This window comes from Trichosurus vulpecula, chromosome 7 (assembly GCF_011100635.1).
Source record: "Trichosurus vulpecula isolate mTriVul1 chromosome 7, mTriVul1.pri, whole genome shotgun sequence".
Taxonomy (NCBI): domain Eukaryota; kingdom Metazoa; phylum Chordata; class Mammalia; order Diprotodontia; family Phalangeridae; genus Trichosurus; species Trichosurus vulpecula.
In genome coordinates this window covers 155,242,340-155,268,013 of record NC_050579.1, presented here as the reverse complement: position 1 = coordinate 155,268,013, position 25,674 = coordinate 155,242,340, and the positions used below count along the sequence as shown (strand labels likewise).

The following is a 25,674-nucleotide window of genomic DNA, read 5'->3' as shown; positions in this document are numbered from 1 at the left end:
TAGGATGGAGAGAAATACTCAGCAGTCATAACTGTGAATATGAATGGGATGAACTCACCTACAAAATGGAAGAGGAGAGTAGAATGGATTAGAAACCAGAATCTAACAGTGTGTTGTTCACAGGAAACACAGAAAAATATACACAGAGTTGAAATAAGGGGATGGGTTTATGGGTCAGCTAAAGTAAAAAAGATAAGGGTGGCATTCATGATGATCTCAGATAAAGCAAAACCAAAAATAGGTAAAATTAAAAGAGATAAAGAAACTACTTTTTACTGTAATGTACCATAGACACTAAGTTAACAGCAATATTGAAAATATATGTACCAAATGACATAGCATTCAAATTCTTACAGGAGAGATTAAATGAGTTATAGGAAGAAATAGATAGTAAAACTATACTAGTGGGGAATTTCAATTTATTCCTTTCAGATCTAAATAAATCTAACCATATAATAAACAAGAAAGAAGTTAAGGAGAGGAATGGAATTTTAGAAAAGTTAGATATGATGAATATTGAATAGGAATAGAAAGGAGTATGCATGGTGCATGGCACTTTTGTAAAATTTGAGCATGTATTAGGGCAAAAAATATCACAAAGAAATGCAGGTAAATAGAAAGATTAAATGCATCTTTTTCAGACTATTAGGCAAAAAAATTATATCCATAAAAGGGCCTTTGAAGCATAGATTGGCAATAGCAATTCAGCTAGGTGGTGCAGTATATAAAATTCCTGGAAGAGACTCAGGAAGACCTAAATTCAAATATGGCCCTAGATGCAATAGGGATGTGACCCCTGGGCAAGTCATTTAATTCCTATTTGTATCAGCTTCCTTATCTGTAAAATAGGGATAATAATAATAATAATACCTACCTTCCAGGGTTGTTGTGAAGATCAAATAAGAGTAAAATTGTAACGTGCTTAGCATACTGCCTGGCAAAGAATACGCACTGTAAAAATGTTAGCTATTAATTAGTTGGAAACTACATAACCTAGTCCTAAAGACTGAGAGGGTTAAAGAAAAAATCACAGAAACAATAATTTCATTAAAGATAATGACAACAATAAGCAAACATGTTAAAATTTGTTATTGCCAAAGCAGAACTTGGTGGAAAATTCATATTCTAAATGCTTACTTCAATAAAAGAGACAAAGAACAGATCACCAAATTGGAAACACAACTAAAAAAGACCCTAGAAAACCAAGTTGAAAACCTCCAATTAAACACCAAAATAAGAATCCTGAAGATCAAAGGAGAGATGAACAACATAGAAAGTTAAAATCCAAACATTGAAATAATAAATAAAACTAAGAGCTTTTTTGGGGGGAGGCAGGGAGGAAACCCACTAAAATACTTAAACAAATGGCTAATGTGATTAAAAAAAGGAAGATCAAATTAGCAGTATCAAAGTGAAAAGAGGTAAATTCATAACCAATGAAGAGGAAATAAAAGCAATAGTTGGGGGCTATTTTGCTCAACTCTATGCCAATAAACCTGTTAATCTAGATGAAATGGATGAATATTTACAAAAATATAAACTGTCCAGATTAACAGAAGAGGGAATAGAATACTTAAATAATCTTGTCTTAAAAAAGAGAACATGAACAATCAGTGAGCTCCCTAAGGGAAAAGGAACCAGATGGATTTCCAAGTGAATTATACCAAACATTAAAGAATAATTAATTCCAAAAAACCTGAGTAAGCTAGTGTTTGATAAACTCAAAGGTCCCAGTTATTGGGGCAAGACTTCACTATTTAATAATTGTTGGGATAACTGAAAAATATTATGGCAGAAATTAAGCGTTGATGAAGATCTTACACTTTATACCAAGTTAAGTTAAAATGGGTACATGATGTTGTCATAAAGGGTAATATTAGCAAATTAGTAGAGCAGAGAAGCATCAGATCTATGGAAAGGGGAAGAGTTTATTATCAAAAGAAATAGGGGTCCTACCACATTCCTTCTATGACACTATTATGATTTCGATAGAAAATTTTTAAATGAAATACTAACAAGGAGGTTACAACAACATACTACAAAGATGATATACTATTACCAGGCTGTAGTTATATCAAGAATGAAGAACTGGTACAATATTGGGAAAACTATAAGCATAACTGACCATATCAATAAGAAAAATAATCAAAATTACATGATTATTTCAACAGATGTATTAAAAGCTTCTGGTAAAATATAATACCCATTCCTGGTTTAAAAAAACCCATTAGAAAACACAGGCATAAAAGGAGCTTTCCTTTAAATAAGTAGCAACTATCTAAAACCATGAGTAAGCATTTTCTGTAATAGGAATAAGCTAGAAGCCTCTTTCGCCAGATCAGGGGTGAAGCAAGATTGTCCATTACCACCATTACTAATTTATGTTGTCCTAGAAATGTTAGCAATAGCAATGAGGCAAGAAAAAGAAACTGAAGGAAGAAGTATAGGAAAAGAGGAAACAAAGCTATCACCTTTTCCAGATGACATGATGGTTTACTAGAGAACCCCAGAGAGTCAATTAACAAATAATAATTAAAACAACTACTTCAGGAAAGTTGCAGGAAATACAACAAACTCACATAAATTGTTAGTTTTTCTGTATATTACCAACAAATGACAGCAGGAAGGAATAATTCCATTTAAACTAACTACAGACAGTATAAAATATTTGGGATTCTACATGCTAAGTAAGATTCATACAGGAACTATAAGAACTCAATTACAAAACACTCTCCACACAAATAAAGACAGATCTAAACAATCGGAGAAATGTTAATTGCTCATTAATTGCCCAATATAATAAAAGTGACAATACTACTTAAAATAATTTATTTAGTACCATAGTAAACTATCAGAGAATTACTTTATAGAAGTAGAAAAAATATCAACATTCATCAGGGAGGAATTTTAAGGTTAAGAATAACAAAGGAATCAATGAAAAAAAAAGAGGGAAGGAAGCTAGCAGAGCAGTACTTGATCTCAAACTACACTATGAAGTTGTAAGCATCAAAAACAGTTTGGAACTGGGTAAGAGAGAGTTTGATCCATGGAACAGATTAGGTACCCAATATACAGAAGCAAATGAATACAGTAACCCTGTTGATAAACCCAAAGATTCCAGCTACTAGGGAAAGAATTCACTATTTGATAAATTCACTGTTGATAACTGTTGGGAAAACTGCAAAGTAGTCTGGCAGAAATCTGGCATAGACCAAGACCTCACACTGTATGCCAAGATAAGCTCAAAATGGGTGCATGATTTCTGACATAAAAGGAAACATCATAGGCAAATTTAGGGGAGCAAAGAAGAAATTATCTGTCAGCTCTATGAATAGGGAAAGAGTCCATAACCAAAGAAGAGACAGAAGTTCATGGGAAGTTAAAATGGATAATTTTGATTACATAAAATTAAAAAATCTTTGCACTTGAATTAGAAGAAAGGCAGGAAACTGTGGGAAAAAACCTTTGCAGCAAGTTTCTCTCATAAAGGTTTCATTTCTAATATATATAGGGACCTGGGTCAAATTTACATGAGTAAGAACCATTCCCCAGCTGATAAATGGCCAAAGATATGAAAAAACAGTTCTTCAGTTCAACCGTTCTCCAACTGGGGACTATGGCCTTAAATCTATTAAACTATGCTTATCCTTTAACTAGCAACATTGCTATTATGGCTATACCCCAAGAAAATCAAAGAAAAGGAAAAGGGCCCATATGTACAAAAATATCCATAGCAGGATGCCCATCAACTGGAGAATGGGTGAACAAATTGTGGTACATGAATGTGATGGAATATTGTTGTGCTATGAGAAATGATGGACGGGATAGCTCCAGAAAATCTTGGAAAGACCTTTATGAACTGGTGCAAAGTGAAGTGAGCAGAACCAGAGCAAGATATACAATAACAGTAATTCTGTAAAGATAATCAAATTTGAATGACTTAGTAACACTGATCAATACAATGACCCACCACAATTCCAAAGGACTCATGGTGAAGTATGCTGTCCACCTTTAGCTAGAAAGCTCTAATAGATTCAGAGTGTGGATTGAAGCAGATTTTTTTTCTTTTTCTTTTGGAACATGGCTAATGTGGGAAGTCCGTTTTGCATAACTGTATAATGTGAGAAATTATTAACAATAACCAGTATCTTTGGGAGATTCAGAGGCTCTCCCTTTTTTCTAAGCTACTCATTTTAAAAAGTTACCTTTAGTTGAAAAGAAAATGGGAAAAATTTACTGAAAAGGAATTTGCATTGACTCTCCTAGATCTTGGTCAGTCCCCACTCAACCTTGCAAGGAATTTAATCTAGGACGGGGAAGTCCATTTTGTTCTACTCGAGCTCCTTTTGTCTAGATAGCCCAAGGCTGGAAATGGTCTGGTATAGCTGGGAGTGGTGGGTTATAGATATTTTCTTGGTTCAGGGGTGACATCAGCCCCTATTCAAAGACTATATAAACTGTGAGCCCACCATGACTATCTTCGGTCTAAGAGAGATGGCCAAATGACCATGCTTTTATTAATAACTTGCTGGATTTATTAAAAAAATGATTCAGTTTCCCAGAAACTGTGTCTCTTGAATCTTTTTAAACCTCACAGTTTGTATTAGGTTTAGTTTTTCTTGCTTTCTCATTGGGTAGGGAGAAGGTAAGGGATGAGAGAGAATTTAGAATTACAAAAAATAAGCTCTGTGCTTTAAGAAAGTAAATAAGACAATTTTTAAAAAGAAAAAGAAAAATTTTTGATTAGTATTAAGTATACATGTCAGAGAATCACAGAATTTTTAATTATTGAAACTCAAAGAACATATAGTTCAACACACTGAGGGGATTCCTCTTCAAGTGCAGTGGAGCTCACTACACCTTCTGATGTTGGTCATTCTAATTTTGGACAGCTCTTTCAGAAAATGTTTTATACATCACTGGGTAAGGAAGTCAGAACTAGGTTCTACTTCTAATTTCATGTCTAAGTCTCTTTACTTGTAAAGAAAATCACTTTAAAGGATTATAAATCTACTAATTGTGCTAAGCTCCTTGAAAGAAAGTCCTTTTACAACTACAAAGAAGGGTTACATACAAGCCAGAAAATGAGAAAAAAATACTTTAGGAATGGCAGTTTCCTTTGGTATCTATCAATTAGCTTGGGGGTGGATCAATCCTGTTTTGGGTAAAACATAATTAAGCAAATATTCAATCTTTGAGAGCCAATAGACTACACAGGATCTTATTTCTATGCGGAAGTATAGCTGTGTGGGTGGAACTATGCTGGGAGAGAATCTACTACAATGGCCTGAATATCCCATTTTATAGTGACAAAAGAACCTTTCTAAATCTTTTCCTTCTAAAAAAGCACAGGTATGGAAGGGTCCTTCTTTTAACATGATCAAAAGCTTATATTTGAATAATAGGTGTGATATGAAGTTGCCAAAAATCCGAATTCTCTTTCTCCTCCTTGATAGAAAGGCACAAAGGCCCAGAGCAGCAGCAGCTCGGCTGTTTCCTGCAAGCCTTATTTGTTTTGCTGCTGACAAGCAAGACTGGGAAGGCATGTAGGTTTCACTGTCTGTATGAAATATGAGCACAGCTGTTCCATGACAAAAGCTTTTCTCTCATTAGAGCACTGCCTAGGGGCTCACATCTACTCCCAAAGATATAATTCCTGTATTGCAGCTCTCTGTTGCTACACCCAGGTGCCAGAACAAATCAATAAAGATTTAATTAAACTCTATGCTTCCTTGATAAATCAGTTAAGATGGAATTACCTGCTTCACTGAATTCAATAGAATGTTCAGTTTTAAGATCTTTGCTGTAAGATTTAGTAAACAGTGTGTAGTTAGACTTGAAAAGCTCATCTTTTAAAGTAGTTACTACCATGACCTGGCAACCTATCTCAAATTTATGTCTGAGACAGCCACACATTGTAATGTCCTCCTTTTCAAGGAACCTCCTCCTTTAAAGGCCTCTGACCATTCTTACTTATATTCAATGTCACTATTCATGACATTTTCACTGGTAGGAAAAGTAGTACTTAACACTGAAAGAGGATTCTAACTAAAGCAATGATATCAAAGAACCTATGTAGCCTTTGCAGATAAGATCAGACGGTGAGAAGGACTGGATAGACATTATTTGCTGCGCTCTCTGACCTCCACAGATCTTCTTGGAGGAACTGGACCCAATCAAGAAGAATATTTGTTTAAGGCTATATGGATACTCATTATGATATTGCTTTATGATGTACTTGGGGATAGAAAGTCTTCGGGAAAAACCCAATCTGGTTTGTAATCATTAAACACTAATTTAAGGCATATTGCAGCATCTGTGAGATGTTGCAGTTCTTTTGCAGAGTCTGATAGCAAGCAGATATTTAATTCCAGTATCACTTGATGCCACAAGACATCAAGAAAACTTTCATTGAGAGCTGGTCCGCTACCACAAGGCATGGCATAAAATTCCTGATTATTGTGAGACTGAAAATGAAAACTATATGACAGTGCTTTTTACATTTTCAATTCATCATAAACTTAAAATCAAGAAAACCTTATATAGACAGATAAACAACTTTAGACCAAATGGTTGTGCTGGTATAAAGAACAATGGTGCTGCCCTGACTGTACCACTGTGAGGGAGCGCATCCTCAGCGGCATCTGATTGCTGCAGTTGTGATGTCTTGACTGAACGCTATATTCTTCTAAAAGAGAGCCAGAATTTTCAGGAAGTTTCAACTCCAGTCACTTTGCTTTTTTGGGCAGTTTGATGTCTCCTCAAACATCCTTGCTCCCCAATTCATCAGCCTCCTCAAAGCCCATGATCTTCCTCTTCACTCTACCTTAGCTACATACAGGGATGGTTATAGCCTTGATTTTTTTTTTTCTTTTCTTTAAATGCAATTTATTTATTTAACATATTTGGTTTTCAGCATTGATTTTCACAACATTTTGAATTACAAATTTTCTCCCCATTTCTACCCTCCCCCCCACTCCAAGATGGCTTATATTCTGGTTGCCCTGTTCACCAGTCAGCCCTCCCCTCTATCACCCCCCTCCCCTCTCATCCCCTTTTCCCTTCCTTTCTTGTAGGAAAGGGGACAGGGTCAAGGGAGAAAATTCAATATAGCCTTGATTTTATAACTAAAAGCATTTCACCTTCATAATACAGAAAAATCTGAAGATTTGGAGATAACCTCCTGCTTTGTCTTTCCTTGTATCTATCTTGCTCCTCGTAAAATACATTCTTTGTCCTCACAACAAATTCTCTTCTCTCTGTCTCATGCTTCTTTCCCAATCCATCACTCTTGTTCTGGCCTCATTTTTCTCCTCACAATATGAGCCTCACAATGATGCTATATGTTAAGCAGTTCAAATTCACACTGTTCTCAACCCTTGAAACCCTTGCCTCCTTGGTCTATCACTACAAATCCCTTTTTAAACCCTAACCTTTCACTGCCTCTATTCTCCCACCCTCACCCGCCCAGCTGAAGGAAGTCCCCCTAGAGTGCTGTGACAAGTTTAGGTCATCTAAACTCAACTGGGCCCTTACTGTTGTTTGGATTTTACTCTGCCCTCATCAATTCGTTATTAATGACATTTCTCACAACATTGTTCTCTACGTCTTCCTACCCTACGACCCCCTACCTCCTTCAAGACCAGACCCTGTCTTATAATTATACCACAGAAAGTGAGGTTATTCATAATGAACTGCTTCTTCTTCCTGATTCTGTTCCTTATGGCCTTCCCGGGAATGCCATACCATAAGTCCAACCACACTGTTCCCTTCCCTCCCACAGTGGCTCCACTGTGTGGCTCCATCCTGAGATGAACTTGATGACTGGTGAGTCCATACCCATAAATGCCATATCATCAGAACTATCAGCCACACTGCTCCCTTCCCTCCTGAGCTCCTTCTTCTCAGGGCAGCCTTCTCCTGAGCCAAGCATCCCTTGCCTTCCACCTTCCCTCCCTGCTTGTGTGTTTCTTTCCTCATTAGAGTGTAAACTCCTTGGGAGTAGGGACATCTTGTGTCTTTTTACATTTCTAGTGTTTAGCACAGTGCTTGGCACACAGACTACTATTGTCTGTCTGTCTTCCTTCAACATCATGCCCCCAGTCTCTCCTCCTTTGCCTACAGTCTTGGAGGAGGCTCTTTTTTGTCTACTTGTGCTCTTGGTTCTCTCCCCTCTTGTTTCCTCCATGAGCTTGCTCCTTCAATGATTCCTTCTCTCTTTTGTCATTAGCTACAAACATACTCAGAATGTCCCTCATCCTTAAAAAACTTTCACTTGACTCTGCCATCTCCTGAAGATATCACATTATATTTCTCTCCCCCTTCGTAGTAAAATTCCTAGAAAAACCTGTTTTTACTCATTGCTTCCACTTTCTCACATGCTTCTTATTTCTTCTTGTAGTTCTGCTTCTGAATCTACCCTTGGACTGAAATTGCTGTCTCCAGGGTTACCAATGAATTCTTAATTGCTAAATCCAATGGTCCTGTTTGAGTCCTTATCTTTTATTACTCTGCAGCATCTGATACTATTGACCACTCCCTCCTCCTGAATACTCTCTCCTCCCCAGGTTTTTGTGACACCACTTTTTCTTGGTTCTCCTACTGTCTGACTCTTCCTTCTAAATCTGCTTTGTTGGATCCTTATCCATGTCCATCCCCCTATGCATGAGTGAACTCCAGGGCTGTCTTTGCCCCTCTTCTCTTCTTTCTTTACCATCTTTCTTAGTGACCTCATCAACTCTATTGGGCTCAATGATCTCTATGTAGGTGACTACCAAATGTACACATCAAGCTTTCATTGTCATCTTGACCTAGTTCAGCATCACAAACTTCCCACTACAAATCTCCATGAAGTGGTTTTTCTCTTTTGGTCTGATCATGTGGTAATATGTTTAACATGATTGCACATGTATAGCCTATATCAGATTTCTTGCTGTCTTGGGGAAGGGGGAAGGGAGGAAGGGAGGGAGAAAACGTTTGGAACTCAAAATCTTATAAAATTGAATGTTGAAAACTAAAATAAATAAATTTTAAAAAAAGAAATCTCCATAAAGACACGCCATAGGCATTGCCAAACCAGCATGTCCAAAATGGAATTCATTACCTTAGCCTCTACTTCTCTTCCTAACTTCTCTATTTTTGATGAGAGCACCAATAATCTTCCCGACTTTCAGGTTCGCAAGACTGGGGTAAACTTTGAGTCTTCAGCGTCTCTTATCATGCTCCCCTACCCCCACCAAACCCCATATTTATTTATTTAGTTGCTTCATCTTGTTGCTTTTCACTCCACAGTATCTCTTACATCCAACTCTCCCCTATTCACATGACTGCTACTCTAGTCCAAGTCACCATCACCTCTCTTCTGGACTACTTTTTAACAGTTTCCTAATCGACCTCCCAGTGAAGCTGAACAGATCAAGTCTCCTTTTCCAAAATCCCATACTGCCTACGATCTTTTGCCATCATGCTATTTTGCAACCAATTCAACTCATTTTGCCTATTTAAAGTCATTTTGTCTTTCCTCTCTTCACATTTTCTATTGAGAACCACTTTGTATAGTTATTCTGTCATTGAGCCAATTACTCAGAGAGTCTGTGTGTTTTATTCTCCAATCCAAGCTCCACACAGCTGCCAAATTGATATTCTTTTTTTTTCAAATTGATATTCTTAAAGTATAGATCTGACTGTGTCATTCTCTCACTCAAAAACATTGATGGCTCCCTACTGCCACTATGAAAGAATCCAAACTCTCTTTCTGCATTTATGAATCCATCATAATCTGGCCTTGATTTATTATTCTAGACTGATTTCACATAATTTACATTATTAATACCTAAGACTTTAATACACAACTTTTGAAATCCAAACCCTACATAAAATATCCTAATGCTTAAATGTAAATACTTTCTCTATACATTTTCAATTTGTGATGATTTCCTAATAGACTAATACTTCTAATTTACAATCAAAATGTTTTGTTGTTTCTTTTTATTGATGTTATTTTTTCAAACAATGGGTCTGAAAGGTTCTCCCTATAAAAATCTGACCTAGTAGAATTACTATATTTCTATGTTTGATGTAATTCCACAGGAAAACTATGGAGTGAAGTTCATGGTGAATTCGAGAGGGAAGTTAGTCTTTTGTTCTTGGATTCTTTCAGTACTGTGGCATATTTGAGTATATCTCCATTTCTACATTAGCAGTTCTTAAAGTTTTTGATCTCAGGACCACGTTACAATCAAAAATTATTGAAGTTCCCAAAGAGATTTGGTTTATGTTGGTTATATCTGTCAATATTTACCATTTTAGATATGAAAACATCTTAGTGTTACTATGAAGATAGCTTTTACCTCATGGATCCCTGAAATGGGCTTCGGGAACTCTAGGCCACATTTTCAGAACCATCCTTCTAGACTAAAATGACTGCTTGCCATTAAACTTTTTGATTGGGATATAAAGGCATATGTCACCTCGAAGAGACTGTACACATGGGAATGCCTGAATATTTATAGAAGCATAGGCAAGGATATGCTCCTGGAAACAAGACTAGTAGAGGGTATATTGTAATTTTCAGCCTCCTTCTGAGTGAGGTACAAAGGTTAATGCATTTTATTTTAAAAACTATTACCGGACAATCCCAATATGTTTTAAAATTTTAATTAGCTTTATTGTGTTACCAAACAAGTTGCTCATATATAATTAATACTATGTAACACATAATATGTAATACAATATTTAATATTGTGTTTACTTTTCTTACAGTTGAAAATAATATTATGTTAACATTACTTCATATCCTTCATTGAATATTTTTTAGGCCTCTAACCAAATACTTGCAGATGAGTTTTAGGTCAATCTTCCACAAATGCCATCAGTTTTACATCCATTATAGTGATACACTTGAAACAAACATTGCTGAAAAATTAGTGTCCACCAGAGCAAGATGAATTGAAGCAATCATCCATACCTCTTATTGATTAGTAAGATTATGAAGGATGACTACCTCAAATTTTCTGCCATACGACCCCAAACAAAAGTTTCATTTTATTATACTTTAGGCTGAAAACCTAAGCAGTTAAAGTAGAACAAGATTTAGGTTAAACATTGGCCTGTTTCATTCCCTCTACTTACTGTAATCTGAGCTCATGCACACTAATGATTCACAGAATCCTGTGGTATGGTCCATCCACACACATTTTCTAAGCCAACTGACTTGTAATAATTGACATAGTCTTATTCATTAGTTAAAAAGGCTAAACCCCTTAGAAAAATCATCTCATGTGTTGCATGAATGAAGTGCTATGAAAAACTATTTCATCATTCCAGTGGGTACACCAATTAAGTCTCCATTTCTAAAAACCAGTGCTGCATGTGATTCTTTTCTATCACGATACTTTACAATGAATACAACACATAATGCCCATTTTAAAGGCATTTTCTTATTCTTATATTCATATTTTCTATTGCTAAAGACTCTATGTATAGCTATCCAGTAGTTAAGTCTTTCCCATTCAGTGAATCTTTTTTTCTACCATTTCAGCCATCAAGGCAACCTAGAAGAATCAGAAAAGGGCTCTGTAGAAAATTCCAGCTTTCCTTTTTTACAACTCAGATGTGCCAGTATTTTCATTTACATGATCAGAATCCATCAGGATTTCTAAAATGCTTATATGCTCATACTTTTACTGTAATTTCAGATAAACATCACTTTCATTTTTATAAAAACTTCTAAAGGTGAAATCCTTTTCAAGTATCATATGAAAAATATACACTTACCCTTGGTAATTCATGGTACCAACTGAAGACATCAATACCAATAAGTGAGAATATTCTTGCCAGGGGTGGAAGGATCTGCTTTGCAATATAATAGGTTGCATTCAGCCTTAGACTGGCTGCCTTACCAACTGGATTAGAGGTACCCCTGGTAGGCCGTATACGATGACATGTGGTACTCGCTCTCCCACTCATGGCTCAGAGCGTTGATTATGAGCAAGCATTTTCCTATTTAAAAGAATATACAAATGTATACACCCGACTCACAAAAAAGTAATGAATTTAAATAAGGATATTACAACAAAATGTGAAGGTGTGGTATCCTACAAATGCAAGCCTCTGCTGGTGTAACCTCCCAAGTCAGAAATATAACTGTTTAAAGAATTTACACAATGAACTTGGAAGTAATTTGGGTTTTTTCCTTTGCACCAACTAATTCTCACTGATGCTAGGTAGTATCCTAACCTTTTGGGGATTACTCCCTATGCACAGATGACTCAAAATCCTCCAACAGCTCCCAATTACCTACTGAATAATATTCAAACTTTTGTTTCACATTCAAGGAATGTCACTCTCATGTTTTGGCCTCACTGTAGTCATCCTTTATCTCATATCTTTTCCTCCTAGATAATCTATATGCTCTAGCCAAATTAGACTTTTATCACAATGTCCTCTAGTCCAAAAGTGCCCTCAATACCTCTGTCCTTTAAAACCCAATTGTAATACAGGGGAAAGAGCACTGATCTGGAACTGGAAGGCTTGGCTCACATTCTGGCTTTGACAATGACTGCTTTTGTGATCTGGGGTAGGACACTTACCTCAGGACCTTCAGCTTTCTCATTTGTAAAGTGACAGGGCTGCACATGATCAGGGGTTCTTAAAGTGTGGTCCAGGAACTCCTGGAGATCCTTGAGGCCAAAACTATTTTCCCAGGGTAGTGAGGTGGTGCAGTGGACAGAGCACCAAGCCTGGAGTCAGGAGGGCCTGAGTTCAAATGTTGGCCTCAGACGTTTGTTAGCTGTGTGACTCTGGGCAAGTCACTTAACACGAACTGCCCCCCACCCTCCCAAAAAAAACAACCAAAAACTATTTTCTTAATCCTACTAAGATGTTTTAATTTTGAATATAGTTAAATATTGATAGATAAAACCACATAGACAAAAGCTCTTTAGGATCCTCAGTCTTTTAAAGGGGGTCTTGAAACCAAAGAGCTTCAGAACCTCTGAACTAGATGCTTCCTAAGGTCTCTTTCAGCTCTAGATTCTACATCCCAGCCATGTTTTTCCTGAAAAAAAAATCTCTGACCAAAGTCATTAGTGCCTTTTTGCCTCAAGACTTCACGTAACACTGTTCTGTGTGATCAGAATCAGAGCCCGAACAATGAAAAACTCATAGGTTTTTCTAAAAGAGCTGACATAACAGAGACATAAGAAGTCAGACTTACTTTCATACATTTGCAATTCTTCATCTCTTCAACTTTGTACTGATTTTACTTTGACACAGAAAGGTAGGCAAGGAGTATGTCAACTTTTGCTGCCTATTCAGTCTTTGATCTTTTAGCAATCTTAGCAAATAAGTGGCATGGTGAAAGCTTCTGAATTGGGCATATGTTTGGTGGAAACTAATTGAATTTATTTTATAAAGAACAATAAATATCTCACTGGATATTACTACCCTTTACTGACAGATTAAGCTTAAAGCAGTACAAGTGAAAGGTTCTATGTCTTATTACCAAGTCTTGGGGCCTGTCAGTATTAAAAATGTGGGCTCATTAATTTATTCAAAATATATGCACATATACCAAAGGTATGGGGTTGGTTTAGGTTAAGATGCATGCCTGTGTCCAGATAGGAGAAAGAATGGATGATGATTTTAAATAAAGGCATTGGATTAGATAGATTTCCAAGGTCCCTTACAACTCTGACATTCTCCCTCTTATATTAAAGGTATCTTCTAGCAACTCACCTCTATTAAGCTATTGAATTATATCTCACCTCCACACTAACAAAGAAAAATGGCTTACAGTTTAGTATGCATTTAATGTTTTCATGTACCTTCCTGTGGATAGTACTGCACTCTATTAGAACACCAGTTTAACTTGATTTAGAAGCAGTATTCAGAGACTAAGCTGAGCGGGGGGAAAACTCAAAAGAAATTCAGATTTAAAATGGTTGAGGAACTGTAAAGTTTTGATTGCTGTAGAATAGAAATCTTATTTATATCTGCTAATGAAATGCAAATACAATCAGCTATCAATCATTTGGGGGCTGAGAATGTTTTGGGGCCCTATATTTTCTTCTTTCCTCCTTTCTGGCAACATTGTAGACATTTTACTATTCATTGATCCTTCCATTTGAGGATGGGCAGTGAAACATGGAGTTGTTTTGCTATTCTTTAGCAGCTGTAGTAAAAGATGAGGTGTGGGAGAAAATTGAGACAATGGCTAAAATGAAACTTGGATTGCCTATGGAATGATTCAGTGATCTAGGACCTTCTTGTTACTTAGGACCAAGAACAACAGATGTGGTGGTTTGGCTTTCACAGTCTGCTCTGCCACATCGTCTTCAAAAGATGAGAAGCTAGCCAATGTTTACCTTAGAAACAGCAGGGCAGGAATCTCTTCTCACTGTCTCAATTCGTTTTGCATCAAATACAGGGTCCTTCTGATCCAGTGTTTCATACACGTAACCCACATACCTCTTTTTGGTTTGCAAGACACAGGGCAAACATACCTGCAGAGGAAAACAAAATGCCTTCTTACACTACTCTCTCCACAGTGGAAGCCATCTGTTTACAAAGTTATGTTTCTATTTTATCAAAAAACTACTTAGCACCTGTGTGACATTGGGCCAGCAAAAGGAGGCTGCTGGACAAAATGACCTTTGAAGTTCCTTCTAGATCTAAGTCTATGACCAATATCTAAGAATATAGATTACAGTCAGATGCACGCACATTAGAATGCCTTATGATCAAATTTTACAAAATAAGCAAGGCAATGACTATTCTAAGGTACTTGGGAAAGCCAGTTAATGCAACATTTTAAAGGTTAAATCCAAATATCAGAATACATTTTCTCCTTCCTCTTTGCTAAGGCTAGTTCTCTTCATATAACTCCCTTTGGCTTCCTACAGGACTTCATTCTATAAATTATCCTCTCTCCTGTGCTCCTGCCTTCCTTCCCTCTCTCCCGGTCTCTGCTTACAGATTTGCATAACTTTCACTTAACTCCCCTCCCCCATATTCCCTCAGCTCTATCACGGTCTTCAGGCTGCTGCCCTGTCACCCTCCATACTGTTCACCAAACTTGCCCAAAAAAATACTCTATCCTTGTTGCCTCCATTTCCTCAAATACCTACCCTCGGCCCCTTGAAATCTGACTTCTGACCTGTCATGAGACCGAAACTGCTTTCCCAAAGGCCACCAATGACCACCTAATCGTTAAACGTGATTGGCTTTTAACTTTTTAACTCATTCTTCTGGACTTCTCTATAGCATCTAACATTGCTGATCAGCCCCTTCTTTAATCTCTTTCTTCCTATGGGTTCCCTGACATTCCTCTTGTTGTCTTCCTGCATTTTAAAATCACTTTTTCTGTGTACATTCCTATACATTTGTAACCAGAATGGCCTTTGTTTTCTTTGAATGACTCAGCTTACCTCATTGAGCCTCTGGACACTGTGGCTTGCTCTTCCGGGGCAGGAGGCCCAGGGAGCATGCCGGGAAGCAGATAACTTCCTGTGTGATGAGTCATGGGGCTGGCTGAGGGGAGGTGTTAATGTCTATGCTAGGGGGAGGGGCCAACTCAGGAACCAATCGGCCCTGGTCATTTGGGCGGAGCTTGATGATGTCAAAAACCCTATAAGAGGGGAGAGGACAGCTTGAAGATCTTCTTTCCTTTTCCGGTTGGAGCCAGCGACAGTTACATCGTCAGTTACAGCGACCGTTACATCGTCAGTTACAGTTGCAGTTTCAGTTACAGACACAGACACAGCTGAGGCAGGAGCTGCCAGTAGCAGAGCTGATCTACGGGAGGAAGCTGAACAAAGACTTCAGGCCAGTGGGTAATCTTATTACCATCGAGGGGGAAGCATGATTTTGCTTTACGCAATCATGCTTCTCTGTAGCCTCCTGGTTACTCTTGCAAGGCGTACTTATTGGGCCTGGAAGATTTTGATCAACATATCAAAATGGGGCTTCTGGTTCATGGGTTGGTTACTGTGGAGCCTAAATAAATGTTTTGATTCTTCTGCCTTCTACGTTGAGAGTTTCTTATATCCGGCGGTTCCGAACCTTTCAGACATGTTTATGATCCTCTTTGAGATTATAAACTCTGCCCTCCTGATACATTTGGCATCACGAACAGGATCGCTAGGTATAAGATCTCTATTTAGAAGCAGAACAATTCCAGAGGAAGAGATGAATATCCCAGGATGGGAGGATCCATTTTATTCCTCCCTAGCAAAAGAATTGGCTAAAAAAGCTGGACCCTGTGAAAACTGGGAACCAAGGCTACGGAGAGGAGATCCTAGGGATTTGGAAAAGTGTTTACGAGAAGTTGGGATTCAGTCAGGGGCATCACTATCTAGGCAAAGCTGGATAGTGTTATCAGCCTACCGGCTAGTATACGAAAGATTGAGATTAAGTGAAAGACATGGGGGCACTCCTACCCCACAGGAAGAAGAGGAATCTCAGATAGCAGGAGACCAAACTGACTCAAATGAGAACTTTTCTATTAATGTGGCTAAGAGCAACAGGAGACCAAAAAAGCCCAGAGTGCATTTCAACCCAGCCCAGAAAGAGCCTGACTGCCTGCTTCGTCCTAGCCATGGTGGCAGAGGAAGTGAGTGGGGAGAGAATGAGACAATGTTAGGGGCTGAGGCACAAAACACTACTGGGGTTCAGGATGTGCCTCACACAGAGAATAGGAGATGGTTAAATGATCAGACAAGGGCTCGACCCATACAAAGGAGGAAGACAGAAACCCGAGGTGAAGATTCAGTTACAAGGGAAATTCAGGAAGATTTCTCACCGCAAGAGGTCACAGATATTTTGAGTAGATTCAGCCAAAGAATAGGAGAACCATTGATATCTTGGATGGTAAGACTCAGTGATCAAGGGGCCGGTGGAATATCAGTAGATGGGACAGACTGCATGAGATTCATAGGTATCAGCCATGATCCTCTAGTTCAACAAGCTTTTAGGGAACATCATCAGCAAGGAGACGGTGATAGCAGGACTACTCTGTTGGCATTAGCCGCTGTGGGATGCAATAAGAGATATGCTACTGATTCTATGTGGCCCACTGAGCACAGACCCTGGTATTCACTTAGAGATTGTATCATGAGACTAAAGGAGGAGGTAATGAAGACTGCCATTATGACAGGAACTGCAGACAAATATTACAATGATTCAATGGAACTGCCTCATAGGAATTTAATAATTAGGACAGCTCCCCCTGCTTATAAACAACTAATTTTGAATTTATTACTTGGAGAAGTAGGGAGCCGTCTTACAACAGTGATAAATAAGATTTTACAGTTACATGACTTAGGTGACTGGGGAGGGGATAGATCTCCTCGAGAGAGAAGGGTGAATAACCAGCAAACTTGGCGCCAAAGGAGAGTAACAAGGAAAGAAATGTTTACTGCTTTATTGAGAGCAGGGGTAGGTTTTTTTTTTTTTTTTTTTTTTTTTTAATTTATTTTTAGTTTACCACACACGGTTCTACATAGTTTTGAGTTCCAGTTTTTCTCCCCTCCCTCCCCCCTCCCTCCCCAAGACGGCATGAAGTCTCATATAACTGTCATGTATAACTTCGCATTGAATTAATTTATGCTCTAGTCAAGTCGTGGAGAAGAATTTTGACCAATGGAATGAATCATGAGAAAGAAGAAACAGAACCAAAAAAAAAAAACAAAAAAAAAAAACCCAAAACCAAAAACAAAAGAGAAGCAGAAAAGGCGAGCATGTAGTAGTGTGCCTCAGTCTGTATTCAAACTTCGCAGTTCTTTCTCTGAATGAAGATAGCATTCTCCATCGTGGTAGGTTTTGAAATGATAGATGGAATTCCAACCAATGAATTATACAGAATGTATAGAGGACTTGATAACACGAGAAATAGGGAAATAAGAACTGCTCCTGCAAGCCTACAAGCCACTCAGACTGAAGGTGACCTTGTGTGATTAACGGATGAAAACTTGTACATCTGGAGAAAGGCTGGGAGGACAATCCTAGTCTCTATCTAGGGTGGGATCCTCTTGGCTTCCTCATTATGTTCCTTTTGAAAAGAAACATTTCCCACCTGAGTTTGGCTCTGATGTTGGATCTTTGCATAACTGAAATCTCAACCAAACTTGAGATGATTTTATTTGAAGAATTATAGTCCATACTTGTCTATTCTTTTTGTCCTTTGTTTTGGCTAACCTTGTTGCTAGTTTTGTTTCCTTCAGGCTTAAGCACCCTGCACTTTCCGGTGACTGCCTAAGCATGTAGCATTCTTGGAATTCCTGCCAGCTCGTTAAAGAAATGACCTCTGGAATGGGACTTTTTGGGGGCAGGGCCATCTCTACATCCAATTTCAGCATGAAGAAGCTATGGAAAATGAGACCTTCACCCCTCACCCCAAGATTTTGAGCCCCAATCGTTCAAGGGGGGTGGAAATGATGATAGTGTTCTGTTTACTTATTTTGTGTTATCCTTGCTGTGTTGTTTTATTGTTATGATATTATTGATCCTATGTAATGGATACAAGGATTTAGGGGTGGACATTTGAATTATTAATAATTATTTTGGGGATGATTGATTGAAAAGATTATTTTGCTGAGATCTAGGGGTGGATCGCATTTGAATCGTTAACCAATGTTTGGGAATGTCACTGAATGATATGTTTTGCTTTATAATGAATGATATGTTTTAGTTTCCTTTGTAATTGGATCACAATGTATGTTCTAGGATACATGGCTGATTAGATTATGTATCCTATAACAAGGGGTGGAGTGTAACCAGAATGGCCTTTGTTTTCTTTGAATGACTCAGCTTACCTCATTGAGCCTCTGGACACTGTGGCTTGCTCTTCCGGGGCAGGAGGCCCGGGGAGCATGCCGGGAAGCAGATAACTTCCTGTGTGATGAGTCATGGGGCTGGCTGAGGGGAGGTGTTAATGTCTATGCTAGGGGGAGGGGCCAACTCAGGAACCAATCGGCCCTGGTCATTTGGGCGGAGCTTGATGATGTCAAAAACCCTATAAGAGGGGAGAGGACAGCTTGAAGATCTTCTTTCCTTTTCCGGTTGGAGCCAGCGACAGTTACATTGTCAGTTACAGCGACCGTTACATCGTCAGTTACAGTTGCAGTTTCAGTTACAGACACAGACACAGCTGAGGCAGGAGCTGCCAGTAGCAGAGCTGATCTACGGGAGGAAGCTGAACAAAGACTTCAGGCCAGTGGGTAATCTTATTACCATCGAGGGGGAAGCATGATTTTGCTTTACGCAATCATGCTTCTCTGTAGCCTCCTGGTTACTCTTGCAAGGCGTACTTATTGGGCCTGGAAGATTTTGATCAACATATCAAAATGGGGCTTCTGGTTCATGGGTTGGTTACTGTGGAGCCTAAATAAATGTTTTGATTCTTCTGCCTTCTACGTTGAGAGTTTCTTATATCCGGCGGTTCCGAACCTTTCAGACATGTTTATGATCCTCTTTGAGATTATAAACTCTGCCCTCCTGATACAACATTATTTTTTCTTTCTGCCTCTCAAATGTGGGCGTTTTCTCAAGATTATGCCCTTAGGAACCTCTCATGCCTCTATACCTTTTCTTCCCCAGAGATCTTAATCACTTCTATGGCTTCAAATATCACTTTTTGGGGTAGTTAATTCCCATATTGTTCACTTCATACCTGGCTTTTCCTCTCATGTCCAGGCCTACATTTACAATAGGTTGTTGAGTATCTCTGTGTATATTTCTGGCCTACACTTTTAACCCAACATGAACTCATCAACACCTAATAGAGCTCCTCCATCATTACTGCCCCATTTCTATTAATTGTCCTATCGTTAGTTTCTCCCTCTTCTTCTTTCCTGCCATCCAATTAATCACTACGTCCTGCCGATTCTTCCTTAGAAGAATGTCTTCCTTAGAAATGTCTTCTCCATTTGTTCCTTTCTTTTTAACAATGTTGCCATCACGCCAGTTCAGATTCTTATCACTTGATTCCTGGAATATTGTGATTGCCTCCTAAGTGGCTTTCCTAGCTCCTGTCTGGTTACTTATTCCAATCCAGGCTATCATGACAGCCTTCTACATATACGGCTTTGAACATGTCACTCCCTTCATCACTAGTTCATTTTTAATGGCTCCCCGCTGACAATAAGCAAATTCTTTAGTCTGGCCCTCTGGTCCCTCCTTATCCCCCACAATCTGGCCCCAAAATGGTAACCTTTCTATAGCCTATTTGGAGTATTTGTTCTACAATGGATAGTGCTTTCTTGCCTTTAGTCACAGTTTGTCTTCTTCCTGAAACACCTTTGGCTTATGCAGACCTTTCCCAAGCAGTGGCAGTAATGATTTCAGTCCATTTCAGGCTACTGAAATCCTAGCCACCCCTGAGGACCCAAGTCCCTTCCCATTTCTTCTATGATGTATTCCCCAATAAACTCAGCCTGCTGTGATCTGTGATTCTCTTTCCTTGTTTGTACTTTGTATTTTCTCTACATCGCTGGCACAGCACTTATCACGTGTTGTCCCATAAAGGGAATCACTTGAATGTATCTATATCTGTTACTAGATTGTATGATCCTTGCAAGCAGGGAGTGCCACTTTTTCCTTACTGTTGTGTAAACCTTAAGGTGCTATATAAATGTGAGCTATTGTTATAGTTCGGTGCTCAATAGCAATTTTTGGGGTAACATTCACATTAAGCTGTAGTCCTATAATCAGATTTTTACCTACATAAAAGCACCACTGAAATAATGAAGAGAAAAACTATATTAAGAACATCAATTTTAGAATGGTTTTAAAGTTTTAGAGATACATAGGATTGGTCCTGAAATTAGGTCTATTAAATTAGAAATCTGTTGTTCATGTGGGAATATTAGTGTTGCATGAGAATATATTTCTTCTTACCTTTTCAAACTTCAATTTTACTGGTTTAAGGTTGGTAGCAGGAACAGCTTCAGCAATCTCTTGACCAATTTTAAAAGACTGCTCCTTAGTGGCTCCTTTCAGTAGTACAAACATACTAAGGGCATTAAAACAGAGTAATACAACTAGGAAGTAACTGTTAGGAAATATCTTCTTGAAAACAACATTCCTGGATAAGAGATCTCCTGACTTTCCTATTCTTCATCAACTTCTACCATACATGAACTTTAATGCTTAATCATGCCTTTCTTGCCTGCTCATACGTAGTATGCTATTTGGTTACAGATCTTCAAGACAACTAATGTTTCTATTTCAATCACGCAAAGGTCACTTCAAATATCAGAGCAGAATCAGTGGAGAGCCATTAAGTACAAAGTTAAGGCTTTGGATATCCACAGTCAAGAATCATAAAGATAACTAAGTATGGGGTATAGGAATGACTAGGGAGAAAAGGTATGAGGCCAAGATCATGAATAAAAACTACTAATAGAAAATCAGAATGGCTAGTTTTGGTGGACTACAGCGCACCATTAGAAATAGAAGTGAACTTTGCTCTTTCTGTATCACATCATATTTATAATCCATGGTATGGACTTGGGAGGCATGTAGTAGATTACATAAATAAACTCAAGGATAAATCTCAGTTGTATAATTAACTGTGTAGTATCAAAGAAAAATGCCAAGTATTCTATCAAGGTGAGGACAGTAGGAATAAACAGATAGCATTTAAAGCAAACCTTCAGGGTTAGTTCTTTAATGTTTGGGAGATAAATCTCTTGCATTAATTGAATTATTATAATGCTAGAATAAAAATAGCTTTTTGTTGGTTTCAAAGGTTTTAGGTGGTGATGAAGCCCCTTCTTCCACGTTGCCAAACTCTTTTTATGGCTTAATGAACTAGGTGTCTGCTGCCTATTAGTTAAGCAGCAGCTAGAAGGAATGTTAAAGAATGAGATGTCAGGATCTGATTTCACTTTGGAAACAAAAGTTATTGCCTTGATCTAAATTCTATACTTCATTAATCATATAGAATGGAGTTTGAAATGGTGACATCTATCTAACCTAAAACTAGGCTGTTTCCTGAAGGGCTGAAAATTTCTCAGCATCTTATTTTCCAAGTTTGTGTGCAGCTCATTATAGGAGACCAAACTATCACTTAAATAGCTCTAAAGTGATGAATTAACATGACAACCCATTTTCTTCTTCTTTTTCTTTTTATAGCCAGAACAAAATATCACTTTAAGTTGATTTCTGATGTAGGAGTAGTGTCATGTTGAATCCTAAACTACATCAAGTATACATAGCCACTGAAGTTTTTGTAAAGTTATTTCCTCCCCCCAAATGAGAGAGCTTTTCTTTCTCTCTGCTCTGTATCAGTTTCCTGATATTTCTGTTTATTTAAGTTTTGTTTTTAACATTTTTCATTGTTTCAACTGGTGACCAAGCTACTGGGAAAAGTTTGAGAACAACTTTTCATATAGAAACCTTATATCTGGATAAACGTGTTATTTGAATAGAATTTTTTTCTTTGCATGCTCTTCTTCCTGAAAACTTTGTTGATTATGATCCTAAGTAAACTTTTAATTGTTAAAGCATTAATGGATGTTTCCTCCTGTGGTCTTTCAATTAAGGGGAGTCCCACTTTCCCAAAACAAAACACATGAGGTAATGACATTTTACTACATACCAGAAGAACTCCATAGTGGACACTGTATTTCAGTACCTATCAACCTCAATAGGACCCAAGGAACATTCTTCATTTCCTTTTCTCTTTCAAATTCCCCCCTACCTCAATGGGCAAACCTGATTTCAGTCTCATGACTATTACTGTCCCTCATGTTCTCTCAAAAATTTCTGGTATGAGAGCTTTCAGATTAAACTTTCTGCTAATGTGGGGAATACCTCCTCCCACCAACAGTGTGTCCTCCCCTGTAATAGACTGCCTATACACACTGAGGTTTTACTTTCCTCTTAAATAATCTGTACTTGTAGTTGTTCATAGTGAGGCAGCCAGTCTGTGACACAAGTTACAATAATCACTGTGAAGGGACACATTCACAGGAGTAATGATGGTTCACTGTAAATGGTTTTAGAAATGGAAGTGAGAATCGATCTCAGATGAACCAGATACACATTGTAACCTATTTCTGACTTCTGAAAGCTTACAAAAAATCTGAAAATTCTCCAATCCAAATATGTTTTTAACTCAAACACAGTTTTTTTAAGGAATCACAATCTGAATTTTGTCTGGCATATGAAAATCAGTGCCCCTTCCCTTAGACCCAGCAGAGCTTTAAGTTACTGTAGACTACTCTGTAGATATCCAGTGTGGTCAGTGACTAGAATCACTAGACTCACCCGTTACGGACCCCCAATCTGGTAGCCTTTGATTATGACCCTTAAAATGATCCCAGATGAAGAAAGGTATGATTTCTCACAGTATAACACTTGTATTCGGTATCAAAATTGGCAACCCCCAAAATTAAAATATACAGGGGTAGGATCATGAGACGAAGCCGGAAATCATGTGAACCTCTCACTTTTGTGGACCTATTTCATATAGCTCTTGGTTAGCACAAAGTTATGTCAATATCCTCTTTTCATAGGGTAAAAAACAATATGGTATAAATGAGTTCAATGGGCAGAAGTGGTCATAGTGACACTTGCATTATCAACAGCTTCAGGGAGAATAATTTTGAAGAACAGAAATGTATTTAATGAAAACAAGGCAGGCATATGGTGTAGGCAAATTTGGGATGTTTCCTGGTAGGTTATAGGTAAGCCTAAGATCCCTGTGATATCATTCTCAGAACAATTATTTGCACATATTCTTTACCCCATACCTCAAATTCCAGTGGCCACAGGATTAAGAACCTGCATCTGCTTATAAAATTTTAAGGAAAAAAAAGCTGATGCACAAATCATCGTATAAGTCCATTTCATATACTTTTAATAAAATGATGAGCAGTCCAGGTTTATTTAGGAGGACTGACTTAATATTTCTTACAGTTAACAATGCTCCAAATGATTAAAAATCTCAGAGAGGTTGAAAGGTAGAGTGTAAGGCAATGTTTCAGGAGGTAAAGTTATACCCCAGATTTTTTTTAAAATCCCAAACCCCAAACTTGTCTGTGAACTAGGGGACAAGTATTGCTAATTTTTTTTTGTGGAGGGGAGGAAACAATTTGTTAATATCTGCCCTTCAAAGTGAAAGCAGGACATAAAAAACATCCAGGTTAAATCTGAAATTAAGACTTCCAATTTTTTTTTTGAGGACCACCTTTCCCTTCCAAATATGAAACTAAAGAGATAGATACCTTTTCTATGCCTTAACTCACCCCACCCTCACAAAACCTCCCTCCCCCCAAAAAACTCCCTCTAAATATGATTAATTTTAGAGTCCATAGAATTAGTATTATGATTTTGGAGGGAAGGGAACAAAAGAGAGGAAAAGAAATAACATTCAGGGAAAAAAGCTTCTAAGAGGGAAAGGGCCTCTCTTTTACTTGGTGATAAGCAAGTGGAAGAAAGTTCATTCGTAGTTTCTTCAGTTGGTCTTTTGCACATAGTCAGTTCCAGACTCACTGCTGATCGGGACATGCAGACAGATGTCAAAAGTGCCATCTTTTCCCCAGATGTTTAAGACACGATTCAACAATTTAGCTCCTACTCCTAGCCTTCAGTAAGGTTTCAGACATCATGTAAAGTCTCTTCTGATTCTGTGAATGAGGTACCCTACAGGATACTGCACCCACTATTGCACTGCAGTATCTTTGAAATAAGCACGTTTTGCTAGTTTGTCAACCTCCAGTATGTCCCTGTAGAACCTGTCATTACAGTTGACTAGAAAGAATCTGGTTTAGCCTCTTCAGCTGTTTAACGTTGTGGGGTGTTCTGTCTCTCAGCTCAGTGTGACTGCCTTTCATCTTTCCCACCTGCCAAGGCCATCGTTACCAAAGACACTGTCCCTGTGCCTACACCCTGGAGTGACCCTTCAGTTCTACCACTTTAGGGGACGTTTCAGATTGCTGTGCTGGGGTTAGGGCCACTGCTGCCCCTCTGACACGTGCACTTGGGGTAGCTCAGAGGACTCCATCCTACTCTGCCTACCTGTCCATTCTTGATGATCTTAAGATGATGCTCATAGAAACTACTAGATCAGAGCTCAGAAGCAATGATGAAAGCAAGGAGTTTTTGATGAGAAGGAGCATACTCTCTTCTCATCTGAACAAATATCTATCTGTAAAAGTTACTAGCTGCTTGGCTCCTCACCAGTTCTTTCTTTGATTTTCTCTTTAATATGTGGTCTAGAGTAAGTGGCAGCAGTGTAAGTGACTGACATTACAGGATTTTGAAAAGAGTATTAGACTTAGAATTAAGAGTGCCCAGGATTCTTCTGGGTTGTCTTCTGGGTTGGGAAGCAGGTCTATAATCCTAGGTGATTCATGTTCTTTTTCTGAGTTTCATCTTCCTTGGCTATAAAAAGCCAGGGTTGAAGTAATTCAGCTCTTCAGGTGCCTTCCAACTAAAAGCTCTTTGTTGCTCCTGCTACTACTATTTACTACTGTGCTCTGTCATATATGAAAATGGATTCATTAGCTGATTATTAGTACCTAAGCTATTATCCAGTCAGGATGAATTTGTACTGCGCCAAAATTATTTTTCCCTCAGTATCTCCTGTGACCAAGAACCTATGTCTGTGGTTATGGAACTGATTAAGGGTAAGAGAAAATTTAAAACAGTTACTCAACTTTCTGTTAC

The 25,674-nt window shown here is 38.2% G+C and overlaps 1 protein-coding gene across 1 annotated transcript in view; it reads right to left on the bottom strand.

The window, feature by feature from the left end:
* LOC118857686 (DNA polymerase zeta catalytic subunit-like) overlaps positions 1-25,674 on the bottom strand; it is a 175,865-nt gene that overhangs the window by 135,026 nt on the left and 15,165 nt on the right. Inside the window, 1 exon segment of the mRNA XM_036768260.1 lies at positions 20,896-21,010. Coding sequence (XP_036624155.1) covers positions 20,896-21,010 — 115 coding nt within the window.